General features: G+C 41.3%; 1 protein-coding gene and 1 long non-coding RNA gene across 2 annotated transcripts in view; both read left to right on the top strand.

The window, feature by feature from the left end:
• The first annotated feature begins 1,260 nt into the window (after positions 1–1,260).
• The window catches only part of LOC140461065 (scavenger receptor cysteine-rich domain-containing protein DMBT1-like), a 47,900-nt gene continuing 27,808 nt past the window's right edge, over positions 1,261–21,352 (top strand). Inside the window, exons 1-5 of the mRNA XM_072555849.1 lie at positions 1,261–1,678; positions 2,243–2,557; positions 6,820–7,137; positions 9,218–9,535; positions 10,705–11,022. Coding sequence (XP_072411950.1) covers positions 1,261–1,678; positions 2,243–2,557; positions 6,820–7,137; positions 9,218–9,535; positions 10,705–11,022 — 1,687 coding nt within the window. The remainder of the gene's footprint in view (positions 1,679–2,242; positions 2,558–6,819; positions 7,138–9,217; positions 9,536–10,704; positions 11,023–21,352) is intronic.
• On the top strand, positions 11,681–13,491 carry LOC140460152 (uncharacterized). The gene is made up of 3 exons (XR_011953888.1): positions 11,681–11,725; positions 11,910–12,026; positions 13,387–13,491. It is a non-coding gene; the product is annotated as an uncharacterized lncRNA (long non-coding RNA).

Raw genomic sequence — 21,352 nt, 5'->3', positions numbered from 1 at the left:
TTGCTGAACGACTGAAGTTTCTAAACTGCTGAACGCTTTGGACGGGGGTGCCTTGCTTTGGAAACTGGGGAGTATTGTCGCTCTTTACGGGGTCATCACAATGTTGAGGAAGGTAGCAACGCAGTGACGAGCAGACCAGTCAGACAGTTGGCAACGTATCTGTCTGTTTGGAAACAATTTGGTCAAATTTTAAAGAAAGCAGACAATATTTGATAATTGCAGTAATTATATTTCCTGCTTTTTCAGCATTGCATGAAATGAGGATTTGAACTTTCCAGATATCATATAGAATCATAGTATGGACATAGGGCCTTTGTCCCAAACTGGTCCAGGCTGATCAAATGGAAATCCACAAATGTCAAATCCATTTCTCTTCACTGGACTCATATCGTTCTCAACTGTCCCTATCCATGTAATTGTCCGAATATCTTTTAAGGGTTGTTACTGTACCCGCCTAAATCACTTCCGCTCGCAGCTTGTTCCATATGTTTACACCCCCTGTGTAAAATATGATTATTTGGCAAGCCAATGATAATTATTGCCCGCATTTGTTGCATTTGTCTATTTTATTTCTACGTGCTAAATTGAATTTTCATTCTTCTATTTCAGGCAGACTTGCTGACACTCAGGCCGATAGTAAAGGTAACTGCATGCTCTTTTCATAGGGAGTCAAATCTCTATATTCTGATGATTCTGTTCAAGCACGAAGTTGTGCTAAGAATCTCCTTTCCTTAAAATTCATGTTGAACAGCTGTCTGTTCATAACTAATGGGGGTGCATGACTTCTGAAGGTCTCTCATTTCAGGGTTGCTGGGGAGCAGAGTGTGAAGGATCAGTTCCTACGAACATTGCCATTCTCAGATAAAGACAACACATGGAGATACTGTGAAAATTCAGTTACAAACTCAGTGCTGCTTTCAGCAATGTAGAAAAACTATTTCACTCACTATTGAGCAGTGACATTGTGCTCACATGACCATACATCCCACAATATTTCGGGCTGTGAAAGGCGGAAGTACTGTTTCATTTTCAGATGTTCGCAGTGAGGATCAGTTGTGTTTTTCTCGCCATTCATTGCGCCCACATGTCATGAATGACTAATAAAAAAATCTCCTCACGTTGGCCAGTTTAGAGGAATTGTTTCTGTGGAAACATTTTTCTGACCCTCACTCTCTGTGAGTTGGCATCACTTCTGAAATGGCATTTCACCATCCACAATACGGATTGTGAGTTACATTGCGATAGCATGCATTTTTTGCCATGCCATCACACTCATTGCATTGTGAGCTGGGAATGCAGACTGCAATTGGAGCTTTCCCAATTGCGCAGTATTCACTTTGGTTACCATTTCGATATTTTCCAGAGACGGTGAGGCTGAGACTTGCGAATGGAGGCAGTCCTTGCGCTGGCCGAGTGGAGATTCACTACAGGGGACAGTGGGGGACAGTCGATGATAATCTTTGGGACCTTTTGGATGCTGCAGTTGTGTGTCGGGAGCTGGACTGTGGGACCGTGGTCTCTGCCCCGGGCGGGGCTCACTTTGGACGAGGATCCGGACCCATTGTGACCTGGAATGTTCAGTGCAGAGGGACCGAGCGCGCTCTGAAGGAGTGTCAATCACAGGAATGGGATCACTACAGCTTCTCACATGACAATGATGCTGGTGTCGTCTGTTCAGGTAAAAATCTATTGCCATTTCTTTGGAGCTTTATCACAAGCCGGAGCTGCCTCAAACCAGAAAGGGTTATGATAACAGAGCGACAACTATCCAAATATTATTAACATGATCATAACTAAACGCCCAATTCATTCGGTACTATAATATAATGCGTGAATATTTGAAGACAATGGGAGAGGTGAATTCCCGTTACCGTTTCCAATCCGGTAAAGGGGCACGACAGGTGTCCATTGTGATGTCACTTGAAGCCACATTGAGAGAACTGCGCTGCAGGAATGATCATATTTACAACCCAATGCAAACTGAGATTCGACATTGAGTTGGCTGGCATAATCACTTTCTGTCATTTATCTTCAGGTTGAAAGTTGCTTTCTGTCTGAACAGCTGAGGGTCGGGGTTGTGGGTGAACATGAACGAGATCGACAGGGCAGCAAACTGATTGTAGGAACAATTTATTTCCAGAAATGCCAGACCTGTAATTAATCACATAAATGTTGATCAGAAAATAATCGGAGTCGCGGTTGCTACAAATTGCTATGATTCTGTGCTCTTTTAAAATCTCAGATCACAAAGCTCCGAGGTGGGTACCTCAAAATTCCCAATGCTTTGGCAGACTGGAGGTCCAGTTCGGTGACACCTGGAAAACAATGTGTGGGCTTGACTGGGATTTGAAAGCCGCCGATGTGGTCTGTGCACAGCTTCATTGTGGAGTCGCAGTGTCTGTTTCAAGCTCGATGCATTCTGGAGGCAGTGCTGTTCTCACGGCTACTGAGGTGTTTAAATGTACGGGCAATGAGACTCAGCTGGGGAAGTGCCCTCGGTCTTCAACAACGCACCAGGATTGCACTGGACACAACAATGTCACCCTGATATGTTCAGGTGAGTACAAGCTTACCTAAAGGAGAAAGACACATTTCCAGTTAATGTGTGTAAGAGTAATGTCGCTGGCATTCCTGACATTGCTTTGACCGTGACAAATCTCAACTAATCCTCAAGATTCTCATCTTCCCTGGCACAAGAGTGAAGAGGTAAAATATACACGAAATTATTGAAAATGTAAACATTTTAAAACTTTGGCGTTTGGATTGGGAAAGACATTTCTTCAACTGTCCACAGTCAATATCCGTTCGTGTGGACATTGACTAAGCGTCGCTCATGAAGGATAATATGAATCGTTGGTCGATACACATACATTGACGTGAACCTCAGACAACTAAAGTTATGACAAGGCAATTGTTTATTTTCTGAATCTCCCTGACCTGATTATATTTTTTAACAATGCTATCAGACTGTGCGACATAACTGAAGATCACTCTTGCCAACAACTTTTTCAGCAAGAAGTTCCAGCTCACAAACACTCATTGGCTGATAGATATTATCATGGTAATTTATTCACCGTTCTGTCCCTTACTTGCGACCCTTCTCAATCTCTCAACTTTCTGTAAATTTACGTTGCTGTAAATTTATTTTGCCTTCGTAACACGTTGTATTTTGCATGGTATATGCACTTTGTCTACAGTCTAATTCAGTACATTCCAAGATGTAATACTGTGCACCTTTTGCCCTAAATCGTTACATTATTGCCTGTTACTCTTTCGATGATCAATAGGCAGGTCCAGTAATTTATTTCGTTTGCTGCTTTGTTCATCAAGTAATATTCTCGTATACCTCTATCTGTTCCAGCTCCATTGGTTGAATACGATCCATAACCTGTCCAATACACATTAATCGAAAGTGGAAGCCTTTTTGCATATCTCTTCGAGTATGCACCTCCTCAAGAGCCAGGACACACTTTGTGAATTATTTGTTCCACATAATTATAAACAAGGTTTTCCTATCTTCCCAAACGCAAAGGAATTATTTCTCTCTTTCTGCCCTAAATTCATCTATTCTTAATTTTACGTTTCAGTTGCATTGCTGACTACTCTACCAAGTATTCTGTCAACTTGGTGTATCTCAGCTTTTGAAGCTCCAGCACTTCAGTCTAAGTGCACTTATTCACAACTTGAAGAGGGAAAAGGTGAAAACATGTAAATGCACGTACGTTGTACTTCATTTTCCAGGCTGCCAAAATATACTGCCTGAAACTTCTTCGCGTAAAGTTTCATCTGACATTTACTTACCTGTTCTGCTCTCTTTGCATGCTCTACTGAAATTGGGAGATGTCATGAATAATGGTTTGAAAACATTGATGCATGGTACCAGTGACTAATTTTGAAGTGTTACTTTGCATCTCAATGCAAATTCGGGAAAGTCCATGTCACATTCTACCAAACGGTACACATTCTCAGGTTATAATTCATTTCATTACTGCAGGTTCGATGGGAGAATAAAGGTTAATAGTCTTGAAACTGCATATTGCAGCCAGCATTTGATGCATTGGTCATGATTTGGTCACCTGGAGGCTCAACATCTTACTGTACAAAAAAACTTTTAACATTGTAATTACCCCAATTGCCTCAAACTTGTAAGCTTATTTGATGTCCATGTTTCAGAAATTGCCTTCAAAAATATTCATTTAATACATTCGCCTCGTTAGCTGCACTGCAGTGTAACACCCTGATGGAATCGCCTACCTCAGTGGGTTGAATGACTGGTCTTTGATATAAGGTAATACCAGCAGCGTTGGCTCATTCCCCCCCACAATCTGAAGTTGCCATACTGTTCCTAAACTTCTGAGCTCATTCCTCGGCTGACGAATAGTGACCATCAGGTTAAATCACCATCAACCACATCTCTCTAACGAGAATGCAGCCACATATTTATCAGTAAATTGAGTTAAGCATTACTGCATGATTGCAAAAGTCATTCTAACCTTCACGAGCAATCAGGACCAAAAGTACACTGCTGTTATCAAACTATGGACTGCATCAAGTAAACCTTTCCACTCTTGTTTCATAGGTTTTCCACGACAGAGGTAAATGATCATAATCACTGTCTTGGGAATACCCTTTAACTGTGAATAGTGGAAAGAGTTTCATGAAATAATCGTAATTGTTTTGAAGACATTGTAACTGTCATGTGTATTGGGCAATGGAGGATGAGATTCGATTTATTTTCTCTTTTGAATCTTGAACAAGTGCGTGGATATTTGCAAACTTTTTTTTTTATTTGATCCAAAACAGGAGACAATGGGCCCCGATTGGTTGGTGGGGAGAACAGGTGCTCTGGGAGAGTGGAGGTCCTACATGGAGAGCAGTGGGGAACGCTGTGCGGTGTTTACTTTGGCTTACAAGACGCCAATGTGGTCTGTGAGCACCTTTTATGCGGGACTGCAAAGTCGATCCCGAGAGATGCTCGATTTGGGAGGGGAGCCCGTCCAGTGTGGAAGGAAAACTATGAATGCCACGGAAACGAGCGACGGTTGTGGAACTGTCCAGTTTCACATGGGGAAAGCTTCAACTGTTCACATGGAAATATGGCCAATGTCATCTGCTCGGGTGTGTCCTTTATAGCAATTGTTCTTTTGCTAAACAGTGTTTCTGTGTACTTAAAGTTTCGAATTATTTTATTTTTACATTAATGCAATGTCACTGGTGCGTCCATGGCCTGTTGGCCTTTTGTGATTAATCTCGGTTTAACTGGTGCACTAGTTCACTTCAGGAAGTCATTACCTTTCAACTATATGGTGAACAATCTGCAGTCATATGTCAGTCAGAAAAGGTTAGACCGGCAGATGTCCTTCCACAATGATAAGTATTAGCCAGATGAGTTGTTAGCAGAATTGATTATCGTTTGACTGTCACCATCGCAAAGACTAATTTTCCGTTGCAGACTATTAACTCAGTTTGATCTTTACCAGCTGCCATTCTGGAATTTCGGGCACCCTCAGCACCACCAGGTCTTAATTTCTACCCCCACTTTGCAAATCAATAGGCCATGTTTGATTTGGCGCAATGGTGTTCTGAGAAGTGACACTTGAGTCTACGGAAGTTAGTTTGTATTAAATGACATTATCTTTTTTTAAAAATTCTGAATGCCATCCAAGATGATAATTAATTTCCTAACTCTCTGCCGCATTCTTCAAATGTCAATCCCCTGTCACTCCACAAATGCATCCATTCTGCCTGGGTTACTAATTCTGTTAGTGCTTCTCAACTCTCTGTACTGTTTTAGATTTGGAATATTTCACGAACATTTTAACGATTATGATTCTGATACTTAGTGTTTCAGGGAACGCAGATGTGACCAGTGAGGCCAGGGTTTGTGCTGATGCCTGATTTCACTTTAACCAAGTTGGTTTTACAGGCCTTTAGTTATGATTTTCTCACTCTTTTATGAGCCTGAAGACCTTGTCGGGCCGATCAAATGACGAAACCAGATTTGATTTCCTGACAAACATTAGGAGCTGCATGGGTTTTGTTTTCAATATTTCTTCATAGTTTCCCTGTTCACGAGCTGAAACTGGGCTCCAATTCCAGAGCATACATTTTCCAACATTCCCCCAGAGAATGCATAACGCACCTGAATTGCTCGTGTGAACATTTTTATGACATGACATTCTGCCCTCAACTCCTGGCAGGGAATACCAGAATCTGCACAAATCGCGCCGCAGAAATCAGATGTATTCGTACCTTCTAATAACAGATTTTGACGTATCAATAGCGTGGAGACAATTTTCAAAAGAAAATGGTGAATATTGGCAGTTACGTTAGTGATGACAGTATCAGGTTTTAAAATTGTTGAGCTATCCCAAATTTTCACAAGTGTTTTGAATGTCAAAATTCTCAAACAGACTTGTTCCTCATTCTCCATTATCTTCTTGACCATTGCCTCAGTCATGTTGCGGGTCGTTTGCTCAGTGCAACATGCTCTGCCGTCAACAATGAGAGTAGTGGCAACATATCAATGGTCAAAGCATACGAGTAGCATGTGCAGACTGAGAATTGGCCTGAAAGGATGAGGTCGCGAGCTAAAGAAGAGACTTTATTTTCAACGAATGCTAGAATAGCAGCACTTTTATTTCCACACCTCTCTCAATTTTGTTTAGACAAGAAATGTGATGACATGATGAAAGTATTTGAAAACGTAAATGGACATAATATCTTTATGATTGCAAATCATACATTTTCCTGTGATTGTCAGTTCTCGAATATCTGTGTTCATTTCAATCGCTGTTCTCAGTAACTCTTATTTTGCAGATGAAAATTGGGCGCTAAGACTAGTGAATGGCGAAAGTCGCTGTGATGGCCGAGTTGAAGTTTACTATAATGGAAGCTGGGGCGGAGTGCAGGACACCGCGTGGGATCAGAATGATGCCAACGTTGTCTGCAGACAGCTGGGATGCGGTTATGCCTTAGAAATATATAATTCTTCAAAGTACGGGGAGAGTGATGGTGGTTCGTGGGTACATGATGTCCAATGTCATGGACATGAATCACAGCTCCAGGACTGCAGAATCTCCAACACATTGAAATCGTCTGTCACCGAAGGCAGTGGGGTCAGTGTCCTCTGTTCAGGTAAGTAGACTCTTCACATTTAAACCAGCTCTGATATATCAAGCCAAACATTCATCTGCTGAGTAAATTGAGAATGTACACCACTTGCTTGTCAGTGTCACTCAAACCATTTATTCATCGCTCGGCTGAAAGCAGATCTGAGGTGCGCGGCGGGTGCAGATGGATGAATATGAAAAATTAACACCATTTTGTTGTCAGATACAAGCATTACGTGGCAGGTCAAGTGAATTGGCTATGCTAAATTGCGCAGTGTGTTATTTGCATTCGTCTGAGGGAAATGGGTCTGGGTGGGTTAAATTTCCGAAGGTCGGTATCGACTAGCTGGTCCAAAGGGCCACTTTCCACAATGTAGGGAACCTAATCTTAGATTAGACTCGATTGCTCGCTGGCACAGTGGTTAGCACTACTGCCTCACAGCGCCAAACATCCGGGTTCAATTCCCGCTTCAGGGAACTGTCTGAGTGGCGAGCACTTTCTCCCTATTTCTGCGTATGTTTCCTCTCACAGTCGAAAGATGTGCAGGATAGTTGAATTGGCCATGTTAAATTGCCTGTATCGTGAGATGTCGGTGAATGTGTCTGGGTTAGTTGATGTTTGGAGTGTCGGTGTGGACTTGTTGGGCCGAAGGTCCTGTTTCCTCACTCTAAGTTATCTAATCAAATCAGTAATCCAATTCCAGTGTCTTAACCCAAAAGTAAAGTTGATACACGTGCACAAAGAATGCGTTATTTCAGATAGAGTCATTCGATTTGAAATAATAACACCACTTCCCAAAGAGGAAGGTGAACCTCCTGCATTTCACCAGCAATCTCTAATTTTGTGAGAGTGAAGTTGGCGTTGCGATTTGATATTTTGATGAGAATGAATGTAAACAGATATTGATCAGACAGGCAAAAATGCCGAGGGGTGGGAGATGGAGTTTAATTTATTCTCAAACTGCAAGAAGCATGATTTAGACCAGAGCAGAAAACTGTGTGCAGTTAAGGAATCCACATCAGAGGATGGATTGGACAGTAATGGAGACAATGCAGGGGGAAACGTATGAGAGATTTTCTTGAGATGAACAAAATTTAGCTATGAAGACAACTTGGTCAGATTTGGATTCTTTTCCTTTGAACAGAGGCGACTGGGTATGGGCAGGATTGAGGTGCATAATAAGCAAGAAGGAATCTTTCCCCTATGTTATGCAATTGCTTAAAATGCGGCATAGAGTTAAGGTGATGGACAGAAGGTTCAGAGGGACCTGAGGATATTCTTTTTCATCCACTTGGGGCGGGGGAGTAGTCTGGAACTCACTGCCTGTAAGTGTGGTAGAGGCAGAAACGTAAGTGAAATCTAAGATATATTTAGATGTGCACTTGCGATGCGAAGGAGTTAAGGACGAACCCAAGTGCTGGGAAATGAGATTAAAATATTTAGGAGCTTGTTTTTGACAGAAACAGAATTGGTGGGCCGAAGTTTCTTTCTCTGTGCTGAAGACTTCTTAAATCTGTGATTCTGTGAATTAGTTCTGGACCTTTATATCTAAGTACACGTGATCATAACCTGAAATGACTTTTCGTCCTCTTTTAGTATTTACACTTCTACAACTACACAAAGTGCTATTGCTGTCACTCCACTATATACGTTGTCTTTCAGTTATATTCTCGTAAAGTATAGTATTCCCTTGTGCGCTGATGAATGAAAGCTGAGACGGTATTTATATTGGACGAACGTACAGTTATGTGCACTATAAAATAGGGTGAGCATTAGACAAAGTAACGTGTGGACAGATATAAACGGAGTGACAGGATAGAGAAAGCACAAATGCAACCGTTTGCAAAATATTTCACTGAACGTTCAACATAGAAAGAGAAACTGAACCTGGCAGTACCAGGTGCAATTAGATATTTTGAAACATTTATGTGCTGGACATTCGTGCTAAAAGGTTACACTTGATCGATTAGTTTTGGAAGAAATTATGTTTCAGCACATTAAGTACTTCTCATGAGAACATTTAAAACGGTCTTCCCTGTATCTATACACTGTGTTGCCCTGAGTGATGAAGGGAATGTGCATTGAATGTGTCATTGTTTCACAGAGCACTTTCAGCTGAGGCTGTCAGATGGTGGAAGCCCTTGTGCTGGTCGAGTGGAGATTTACTACAATGGAATATGGGGCTCAGTTTGTGATGATTTATGGGATGTGGTCGACGCTGGAGTCGTTTGTAAACAACTGGGTTGTGGAAAAGCACTGGACATGACACTCCCTTCCTCCTCTGGACCGGGCTCAGGCCACATTTGGTTGAAGGATGTGAAGTGTTTTGGAAACGAATCATTTCTCTGGGAATGTCCTTCAGTCCCATTGGGTCACCAGGACGACTGTTCTCATAAAGAGGATGTGAGAATTATGTGCTCGGGTGAGGCCATTTTTCAATGCTTTTACTTTGCTCGATGGTTGTAGGTGAGACGTCATGGTGACACATGTTCACTGAATTCGAAAGGATGTAGAGCAGCGGCAGGAATTTAAAGAAATGATCTCTGACACTTACATGCTTCACAGAAAGTGATAGAGCAATTCGTTTCTCTAATCTAAATTACTTTTCTGTCAGTTTGTTTCACCTTATATTGATACAAATCGCGTTTGTAATGAAAAGTGTCATCTTTGATCTGTTGTCACTCCTCCAAGTGGATGTAAATATTGTCCTGAATGTCTTAAATGTCTGCGAAAAGGTCCTTCCAAATTTATGACCTTTATTTTTGTATCGAGCCACCAGAAATATGAGACCTGTTTGTGTGTCTGTCGAACTATTTGTGACTCGAAAATGAAGGAGTGATTTTTTTCTCTTTCTGTTTCTGACCAGACTTCCCTGCATTAGACATAGCTCCTGTACATACCTGTACTGCCTATTTATTACTGTGCACTATCGTTTTGCATGATTTTTCAGAACAGTAAAAATATTCCGTAATTTGCTTTAAACTGAGCAGTTTGAAACTTCCCTAGTGATACAAATTTAAAATTGATTGAATGCATATATAAAATTGTGCAGCCATGATATCAGAACCAGTTCCAGTGGATCGTCACTTCTGCAAAGTGGACAATTTACTTTGTAACACAGGCTTTTTGTTTTCTGTCAGTTTCTGCTTCTCGACCATTTCGGGTTCTCAAACAGTTCGCCAGATTCTAGTAGTGTCTTGGTGAAGTCTTTCTAACCTCCATGCACGATGCACATTTGGCTCACTCCTTTTTTCATTGCATTATGCTTTATTAAGAAAACTGATCACAACGATCCGCGGATGCTGCGAATCTAAAACAAAGAGGAAAATTTCTGGAAAAAGTCATATGTCTTTCAGCATCTGTCGAGACAAAGAGGAGTCAACGTTTCATGTTCAGTGACGCTTCCTCCAATCAGAATACGCGTCACTGGACCTGAAGATTTGTCTGTGCTTTCTCTCTTCACAGATTCTGTTGAGATCCTCCAGCAATTCCCTTTGTTCCTATCATGCATCCTGCTCGTTACGGCAATCACAGGACACACCAGAAACATGAACAATCTAACAATCTGGATATCTGTTATTGTTTGAACAGAACACAAGGAGCTGCGGCTGGTGAATGGGAAACATCGCTGTGAGGGAAGAGTGGAGGTGTTCTACAATGGGACCTGGGGAACAGTGTGTTCAGACACATTGGATTCACACGTTGCCAAAGTGATTTGTAAGCAGCTGCACTGTGGTGCGTTCCAGAATGTTGAATACGACGCTCAATCATTCGGAGCAGGAACGGGAACTATTTGGCTCGATGAGATGGAGTGTCTCTCCCACGAGTCGACACTGTGGCAATGTCACACAGATCCGTGGGGTCAACACGACTGTCAACACCGGGACGATGCTGGTGTAGATTGTTCAGGTAACATGACAAGCCTTCTCAATGTTCGGGTGTCATTTCAAACATGAATTTCCAATAGACTGAGCATCTTTCTCCTTCCAACAGAGAGCATTAGAACAAAGGAGCAGACCTTCAGTTCAACTTACTGCCATCAACAATTAGGTGCGTCTTCTTTCTCTTTGTGCCAACTCTTGGAGATTCTGCTTTGTACTGAATTCACTAATAATCAGTTCTGTACCACAGATACGCAAGACAGTGTGCACCTGCATGGAGGAAGCAGCAACTGTTCTGGAAGAGTGGAAATCATGTGCGATAAACGCTGGGGAACGCTGTGTGGCGATTCCTGGGATATAACTGATGCTAATGTTGTCTGCAGAGAGCTGGGATGCGGCTTTGCTCTATCAGCCCGAGATGCGGCCGTTCTCTCCCAGGAGAAAGATGTTATCTGGCAGAATGATGTGAAGTGCAAGGGAAGAGAATTCTCTCTGTTTGACTGTCTCTCCGCAGCTCCAGCTAAAAGGAAGTGTCATCACAAGGAAATTGCCAGTGTAAAGTGTTCTGGTAAGATTGATGCTGACTGACTGGCGCCTGTCCGTGATCATTCATGTCAAAAATCAGGGCAACTATTTGATTTCCTATGTTAAATTTCCCTTCATAATTATTCGTACTTTCTGTTCCACAGGATCCGAGTTTGTGACGGCCTCCCCTTCACCTCCACCTGCAGGTATTTCTGACTGATACTATGATTAGTATTTGTTTTCGCGTTACTTTCCAGGAAAGTGACATTGATGCTGTTGGTACTTTCACGATTTGGAAGCTAGTGCCATTGTTTCCTTAATGATGATTATTTACAATTTTCCATGGCTGACCTTAACTATGCTAAACCCATTTGTACTCCCTCCTTTCAGGTCAGGGAAGTCCGTCTATTTCCATGCCTGTTGTCGTCTGTTCATCTTTGGGAGTCTTGTTAATCTGTGAGTTGGTCGCATTACTGGTGGTCATGCAGAGAAAATTGCAAATGAAAGGTAAGCATCATGTCTACCGACTGAGCTAACACAGCGTCACTTTCACTGTTGCATATGTTCTCGGGGCTGTAGATTTTTATTGCACTTTTGCAGCATTTGACTGAGATGGTCACGATTGTGCGGCATTTCTTGGCTGTCTGTTTTCGTCGAGGGACTTTGCCGAAATGAAACGCTGAGTTTTAATAAACACTCAGATAAAATGCATCAAAACTGTAAATAGCAGATAAAAGAATATTCTAACTGTGTGAAGTATTCACCAAGTCGTTCAATATATTTGGAGAGAAACTGAATTAACGTGTAATGTGCAGTTGCTACACTCATTATCATTGTGCAAGAAATAGAAAGACTCCACGTTCTTATCTTTCATTGAATATACATGACATTCCACAGCAAGTCAATGATTGCAGCAATGTGTCTCCGTTTTATTCAGTTATTTGCAGACTGCATCCAAATATTTCTTCATGAGTTACTATTTATTCATGGTTCTTCAGTGTCTGGGTGCTGCTACCACAACGCAATATCATTGAAAGGATTAAGGGTCCTTTTCAGGGAACTTTCAGTGAGGCAAGAACTGGCTTCCCTTGACTGAGTAAATAATACTTCTGTACTTTGCACAGTAATTTAAAAGCGTTTGCCTGGGAACCATGTTCCACGAGTTGGCAATGACAATCAACACTAAGAACAATCATTTTCTATCCTTTCACATGCTCTTAATTTTCCTTTACAGATAGCCATAAAAACTATGCACTTAGTCTATCACGAACAATGTAATCAAGGTGCACCTTATTTCATTCGTCTCACGTTTTGGTTTTTACCTAATTGTCATAACAATGCAGTTGTTTAATGAAACTAGTCCAATTCTAACAACATAGTTATCAACCTTTTTTGTCAGCGCCACGGCATCTTGTGCATTAATGTGTAATCTCCTCAATGTTATCAAGTTTTTAAAAAAGTAGGTTATTGGCATTTTCATTTGTTCATTGCATTAAAGAGTTTCATTTTTCTGCACTCAACATCTTCACTCACATGTACCATTGCGAGCTGAGAATTTTCTTGAATAAATATTTGAATCAGCAAAATTAGAACAAAATACCCATATTTTTACCAACAAGAGCATCTCACTCTTTCTGTTTGACATACTCGGGTTCGGGAACTGACGTGACATGGAAATTAATCATGGCCTGTTCATTTGCTTTTCAAAGATGATCTCCCTTCAGCGATCAGTTCATGTTGTGTGAAGATTCTAATCTCCAGAATTGTGTGAACTCGTTCTTCTCTCTCCTGGTTCTTCAGATATAAACATCTTGTTTCTGCGAGTGTTCAGCTACAAATGCTGACCAGTATATCATTTATTCAACAGAACTTTACCTTGGAGGCAGAGGCTCAAGTCTTGGTTTGTACCAAGGAATTTATGAAGAAATTGAGAATATTCCCCCTGGCAAGAGGACGGATCACAAACATGGACCAGGTATATATATTACCTATTGTATAGTGAATCGTGACTGGATAAGTATAGCTTCCATTCAATTTGCAGTCTTCCATGATCAATGACTGAATGAACATGATTAATATTTAAAACACGGTCGTCTTGTGTGGGAAGCTATCTCATTAACTGTGTCTCTGTCCGCATTTAGTGAGATGTAAGAATTTCAATATAATAATGTTCACTGCCGTACATTCCTGATAAATTATTTCTGGAATGTAGTTGAAAATGTAAACAGATCTATCAATTTCACTTCTACCCTGGTTCCACCCAAACCCCGTCAGATGGCTGGCCAATGAATCAATTCGTCATTGATTTTAAAATAATATAACTTTTGCAATAAGTATGGATTACACAGCACCAAAGAGTGGAAGCAAAATTGAGGGATCAATGTATAAACAAATATGATGAGTCACAGAAGATGAGTGGTGCTGAAAGTCTGCATATGACTCTGAAACGTTGCAGGTGTTCAGATACAGTGTAAATTAATGGAAAGAAAATGCCTGGTAGATGATAAATGTGAAATTATCCATTTTGGTTGGAATAAAATTAGAAATTACTGCTTTTGAACGGAAGTGGCCTGAAAAGTACAGATAGCAGCTGGGGTGAATGATGTTGTGAACATTAAAATCATGAGCAAGTCGAACTGAAGCCATGAAAAGATCAGTTATGATCTTATTGAACTGCAGAACTGGCTGGAACGGCCAGATTGAGTACTCCTGCTCTTAGTTCTTATATCATATTCTTTCCCGCAGTGGGTTCACTTGACATTATTCCAGATATTTCTACGGGCACGATTAAAGGACAATACTTTCTCTTGTCACCCTACAATTAATAAAATAAAACCTTCAACTACAGTCCAGAAGTCTACGGCATACAGGAGCAGGATTAGATCATTTGGCTCATCGAGTCTATTCTGTCATTCAATAAGGGCTGATGTGCTTCTCAACCACTTTGCTTTGCCTTCTCCTTCGATGTTTTTATCCCCTTATTAATCAATAACCTTTGTATTTCTGTTTTAAGATACACACTGCTTGGCCTCCATAGCCATCTGTGTTCCATAGATTCGCAAGCCTCTGGCTGAAGAATACTTGCCTCATTCTAACTCTTCGAGGAGAAAGTGAGGACTGTAGATGCTGGAGACCAGAGCTGAAAATGTGTTGCTGGAAAAGCGCAGCAGGTCAGGCAGCAACCAAGGAGCAGGAGAATCGACGTTTCAGGCATCAGCCCTTCCTCAGGACTCATGCCCGAAACGTCGATTCTCCTGCTCCTTGGATGCTGCCTGACCTGCTGCGCTTTCCCAGCAACACATTTTCAGCTCATTCTAAATCTGTTTGGTCTTGACTTCTCTTGGAATTCGAGCATGAAAATAACTCTCCATTTTTATTTTTAGTAACTTATGCTTCTATTGACTCACTCAATCGCATTGAATACTTCACCAGCCACAACTTGACTGACAATACTCCCGGATCTGAAAAACTTGAGGTGAAATCCAACAGCATTCCAGGTGTGTCTGGCTTCACTTTCTGTCAATTCATTTTTGTCCTACACTGTCTATGCTGTCCAAAATTTAACGATAGCAAACCCCACAAGGTAATGTGGCGACTGCGTTCACAAGATCGTGTGACCACTGGCTGTTTCATGAGGAGTGTTAGTTAAAGTGAAAACCGCTGTTTTGATCCCACATGGTCATGGGCATTGTCTGTCCGGCTCGTGCCGGCCAAAAACAACCAGGTTATCATTCTAATCGTATTTGCCAGCACACCTTGGCCCACAGCCTTGTATGTCTTGACATTGCAAGTGCACCACTGAATTATGAGCGTCTTTTGCCTCTATCAAACTTTCTGGCGGAGAGTGGAAGATTTCCTGTTTACTTCTCCAATCACTTCTCTGAAATGTATGATCCCTGATCTTTGATCTCCCCACCATAGTGAAATGTTCGTTCCTGTCTTCCCCAACTACAGTCGTTATCATTTCATGACTCATCGCAGCCATGCTAGCAACTCTGCATGCTCAGCTCCAAGTCAATCAATTGCAAGATAGATACAGCGGTAGGTCTCTCAGCCCTTCGTAACTCTTCCTGCATTCAATGAAATAATTCCAAACTATAGTGTGGCCTAAATCCAGCTCCCTGCCTTTGAAACATGTGCATAAATACCTTTGACCAACAGTAATCTCGGCCACATTTAAAATTAAGTATTGATCAGGTATCAGCGAAGTTTTGTGAAATATATTTCCAAACCCTGTACAGCTTTATCCTTTTTTGACATCTTCACTGAACGGCCTGGCATTAATTCTGTGTATAACACCTCGAGCTAAAATAGTCTAATGAGTTGAAGTAGTTTTCATTGTATACCCTATCTTATCTGTGTTATTATCTTGAACAATTCGATCAGATAACCTTTCACCTTCTCATTTCTCGAGAAATCAATCCTAATTTGCACCAACTCTGCTCATTCCGTCACTTCAGAATTACGATGACCGACCTAACTCTTCTGGTCTCAGATTGCAGCACTTGCCTTATCTGAGGCAGTAATCTCGTTTTCTAGTTATCGTTATTGTGTATTTCAATTTGTATCAGTGATGCTCATCTTTCCCACTAGGTCGAATTCGTGGTGAGTATGACGATGTTGAGACTGAAGATGCAGAATCTCATGATGGAAAGTTACAATTGGACAGTGATCCTGATGAACCCCTCACACATACAGATGATGACAGTGGTCTTTGTTCACTCGGTGAGTTGAGTAACAGATACTCACATCTTTAACCACTGCCATAATTCCTTTCCATTCCCTGATAATATTATATTTACTTAAAATCCAAGAACAACATCCAAAGCTACCTGTGCCTTATCTCCACAGCTTGTCACAAAGAAAGAAATGTGCTATTGGAGAACGATTTTTATTTCAATAGCATAAGAACCGTCTTTAAAAAAGTGAATTCGATGCTATTCATAATAAACTGCGTCGTGTCAGTTATTCGAATCGCTGATCTTCACCCAATTTTGTAATTACAAATCTACAAAATCGCTGTTTCAATGCGTCATCAACTGGCTGGATGGAGAATACCAAAGATGGGGTTTTCCGTGCTCAACATTTTGAGTGGTTTAGTTCTTGTAGATCGCAGGGAATACAGAGTCTAGGACCTTTACTTGTAATGTGCAAAGAGACGTGCGTTTGATGTGGTTGTTTTCAGGAACTGCACTCACACCCATTCCCGAAGAAGAATATGTCTCCTGAAGCAGAACATTACAAATGCCAATAACTCACGGTTGCCTTTGAAACCTAGACTGTCTGATCAGCTGCTTAACCATTTTAGCGTTTTCGAATGGCCTTCAGTTAAACATTTAATACATGCGGGAGGATTGTTTCAATTAATGAAGGAAGCAACTTTTATTGTTTCACAGAGATTTATTTAATTGTTTTAGAAGAACGAAAGAAACCATAGATATTTGTTGATCTTACACTTTCAATCAAAATCCCACCTGCAAAATCGTGCATGGCCAATGATATACTTTTGAACATTTCATAACTACTATAATTTAGGATATTGCCCAGACAATATTCGCAAAAACCAGAGGCGATAATCATTACGTAATAGTTTCAGTGAGCTTGTTGTTTGTAGAATAAATATTGGCCCAGTGATCACTTGCTGCACACATCTCTGCTACTCTTCAGAGTAATTTCCAGGCTCTCGTTTGCATCCAGCTGAACAGACAGATCGAGAAACATGTCAATGTGCCTTCCGAAAATGGCCCGTCATCAGTCTGACATTGCAGTGGCAGAATTAGTCTTGTCCCTACTGCATGGAGTGAGAGCTTCAGCTAGGGATTGATTGATTCATGTGCTGTGAATAGAGCCAAAGGCGACTTGAATGCGTGGACTCAAATGATTTTCTTTATCATTTCAGGTAGAACTTAGAAGCTATTTCAACATGGGACGTCCTAATATTGCGAGAAGTCGCCGACTATCGTTTTGAATTTGCCAAATATTTTTCTCTACAAAAGCTGCAACTGGTCGTAATTGACCAGCATTTACTTTGGCATTGAAATGCACATATTTGCAAATATATATACATTTGAAAAAAACTTGAAACATTGCATGTTATGCGTTTTAATGAGTTAAAAGTGGGTATAAACAGAGTGCATCGAAGTTATTTTTTATGTCAAAATATATTATGTAATTCATTTCTCAGTGTGGATTTTTGAAGTCACAATAGTGGACGATGGTCCTGTGGCTTGTCAATGAGGTATTGAGGAAATTCCATGTGTAATTGCTTTGCTTTCTCATACCGCATGAAGGTGGATTTTAAACTTGTCAAGCCAGAGTTCTATGAAGTGCTGTCTTGCTGTTTATACAATGAAATGTTCTGTCCATGACCTGGGTATATTTCTGAAAGTGATGTTGCAAAATGTAGGATACAATTCATCAATAAAAATGCAGTGATTACAAGTTTGTTTTGGGATTATGAGTGCGTTTGTTGATGTCAGTGCCGCAGTGTATGTGTGTGAGTGTCAGTGAGGAAGTGAGAGTGGTTGTAATTAGCCGTGCTTGTGCAACTGCATCTCTGAATATGAGAATACTTGTGCTTCTGCCAGTACTTTGGAAAGCTGATTGCAGGAAGGAAGTACACTGGAAATGGAGGGGAACTGGGAAAGTTAACATACAGAAGGATCGTGGTTTACAAGCTGCTTTTCTGTAAAAGTAGCAACGCAGGAAACTTTGGAAAGCTATGATTTGAGGCACGTCATGTTTTAGAGTCAGAAATGTGTCGGGTAATATTTTAATGTGTAAACAAGCAGGGAGTGGTGGGTGAGAACGACAGAACGAAAAGGAAGGGACAGAAATTATAAACTAGAGAACACATCCGGAGACGATATCTGTGACTGTGTCTCTGTGCAGTGGAGTCTCTGTTCATTTTTGATGTTGAATCTGTTGAAATAGGGTTAAGCCATTCCCCACTTTCTCTCAGTTGTCCCTTTTGTTCAAAGTGATATAACACTGATGGTCATGTTGATGCGAGTTTCCATTTGTGTGTATTTGCATTTTGTTGTGTTTGTACCTGTGTGTCTGTACCTGCCCGAAATGTGATACGCTTTATCCGGGAGGGAAGTTTGAATGAAACAATAAACTAAAAAATGCGAGAGTCAAAGGCTTGGACGTTCTCTCGCTTTCTCTCTCTACCCCCTCCCCCAACCCTGTCCTCCTCTTGTATTCCAAATGAGACAATGCCAACCAATACCAGTCCATAAGCGGACAGATTTTTTTTCTTGGCTAAAGCATTCAGGCCTCTGAATTTCCCAGGTTACATTGATTCTTTCTCCTTCAAACCCTGCTCTTGTAGAAATTTTGTTCAATCGATCGTGCCCCGAGATATGAGCAGAAGGAGATGAACAGACCCAGTGTTGGCCTGACCCTCTCAAATATTAAATTCTTCCGTCACTTAGAATCTGACTCAATAAATGACATAGAATTGTAAATTGCACAACGTGGAAGAAAATTAATCGTGTCTCCAAATAAAAACAATTCACTGGGAGGTGCCTGAATGCAGTTGCGAGCAAATGTTCGATTTAATGTGTACAATGTCAGGAATCAGCCGAAAGATAAATCAATTCGACATTGCAGAAGAAACTCATAGATTTTCTCAACATAAACATCTTCCACTCTGAGGGAACCCGAAGTACAATTGCAATCATCTCACTAGTGTGCACATATCTGTATGCCTGCATCTCTCTCTCTGCTGGGAGCTTGATGGATTTCAAGCTGCAGCATCTCCTGTGCAGTGGCGTTGGTCGGCCAGCAGAGGGTGGCGTTGTATCACTTTTAACACGAGGGAGCAATTGATACAGAGACATTTCTCTTCGCCTCTTTCTCTCTCTGCCTTCTTTTCATTCCTCTTCACTCCTCCACCTCTCTCTCTCTCTCCCTGCCCCACTCTCACCTCGCTCTTACTTCATTTCTCCCTTGCTTCATGACTCTCTATATGTTTCCCGTTCTCCACACCCTCTGCCCCATCTTTAAGCCTTCCTCTCCTCCTTCTAATCCCTCACTGTCTCTCACTCTTTCACTTTCTCATGTTCCTGTCTGCCCTGTCCCTCTTCCTCTCTCTCCCTGAGTATTTCCCGCAGAGCTGCTTGAGGTGATATGCCACACGTCCATAAACCATGACCATTTTCCCACATGTCAGTCATGGCCCAATAATGGCGAGTTGGATCCAGATATCCATTGATTCCAGTTTTGCAAGATCTCCTTGATTCTACACTCGCGAGAATGTTGTTTTGATATCAACGGTTATCACTCTCACCTTAATTCTGGAATTCAGATCTTTTGTTTATGTTTGAACCAAGGCAGTAATGAGGTCAGAACCTGTTTGAACCTGGAGGAACTCAAGCTGGGAGTAACTGCATAGGTTAATGCTGTCAGGCACTGCTTGATAGCACTGTTGATGACGCTTAACATGACATTTACGATGATTTTAAATAGGTGGCAATATACCAGTTGCACACTCCGACCACCCTGTGTGAGAAACCTGCTTTTCACATATCTTTTGCACTTTCCCTATCTCATCTTCAATGCATTTCCCGAGTTTGATCCAGTTCAATTCCGGGAAAAAAGATTGTGATCATCAAACCTATTTATGCATCTCATAACTGTACAGACTTCTATCAAGTGTCTCTCATCATCTGCCACTCCAGAGATAACAAGCCAAGTATTAGTAGCCTCTCCTTCTAGTTCCTTCTAATTCAGTCAGCATGCTGGTAAACCTTTTCTGAACCCTTTGCAAAACCTCCACATCCGTCCTGTAATGTGGTAACCAAAATTGAACACAACATTCTACGTGTTGCCAAACCAAGTTCTTGTAAAAGTATATTTTTTTTACGATTGAAATAAAACCTGGACAAGGAGACCAGAAATCACGACAAGAAGAAATTATCGACAGAATGGGAATGCCTTTTTCAATATCGCGTTTTGTTTTACATTGTCCGCAACCATGTGATGAAAACACATTCTGTGTAGTCCTTGTTTGAGAACATTGCATCTGAAGTGGAGGAAAGATGGGTGTTATTTTTGTATTATGCAGAAATATATTTTTTATCGATGAAGTCACAGAGTGATCTTTGAACAGCGAATTCACCAATTATAAAACTATTTCATCTCTTCAGCCACACATCTTACCTACCGTTAGAATTAGACCCAGTTTAAATTAGCCGAATACTGCACAAATTGAAGAATTGTTTTGGTTCTTTTCGCCGAGCTGGGAATTTGTGTTGCAGACGTTTCGTCCCCTGTCCAGGTGACATCCTCACTGCTTGGGAGCCTCTTGTGAAGCGCTTCTGTGATCTTTTTTCCGGCATTTGTAATGGATTGAATCTGCCACTTCCGGTTGTCAGTTCCAGCTGTCCATTGCAGTGGCCGGTATATTGGGTCCAGATCGATGTGCTTATTGATTGAAACTGTGGATGAGTGCCATGCCTCTAGGAATTCCCTGGCTGTTCTCTGTTTGGCTTGTCCTATTATATTGTTGTCCCAGTCGAATTCATGTTGCTGGACATAGGACAAACAGGAAGACAGCTAACGATCCGCATCCATGAACACCAACTAACCACGAAACGACATGACCAGTTGTCCTTCGTAGCCACACACGCAGATGACAAGCAACATGAATTCGACAGTTGAATGAACAGGTAGAGGATAGAGAGAGAAGCAGACCATATGCAAGCAAATGGAATCAGTTTAGAACAGCATCATGGTGGACACAAGCATATTGTGCAGAAATGTCAGTTCCTTTGGAGGTCTGTCCTATGTTCTATGTTGTGATCATATAATTCAGTGACATCAGTGCT

This window comes from Chiloscyllium punctatum, chromosome 36 (assembly GCF_047496795.1).
Source record: "Chiloscyllium punctatum isolate Juve2018m chromosome 36, sChiPun1.3, whole genome shotgun sequence".
NCBI classification, from domain to species: domain Eukaryota; kingdom Metazoa; phylum Chordata; class Chondrichthyes; order Orectolobiformes; family Hemiscylliidae; genus Chiloscyllium; species Chiloscyllium punctatum.
Note: the sequence above shows the minus strand (reverse complement) of the source record. Positions and strands in the feature narration are given on the sequence as shown.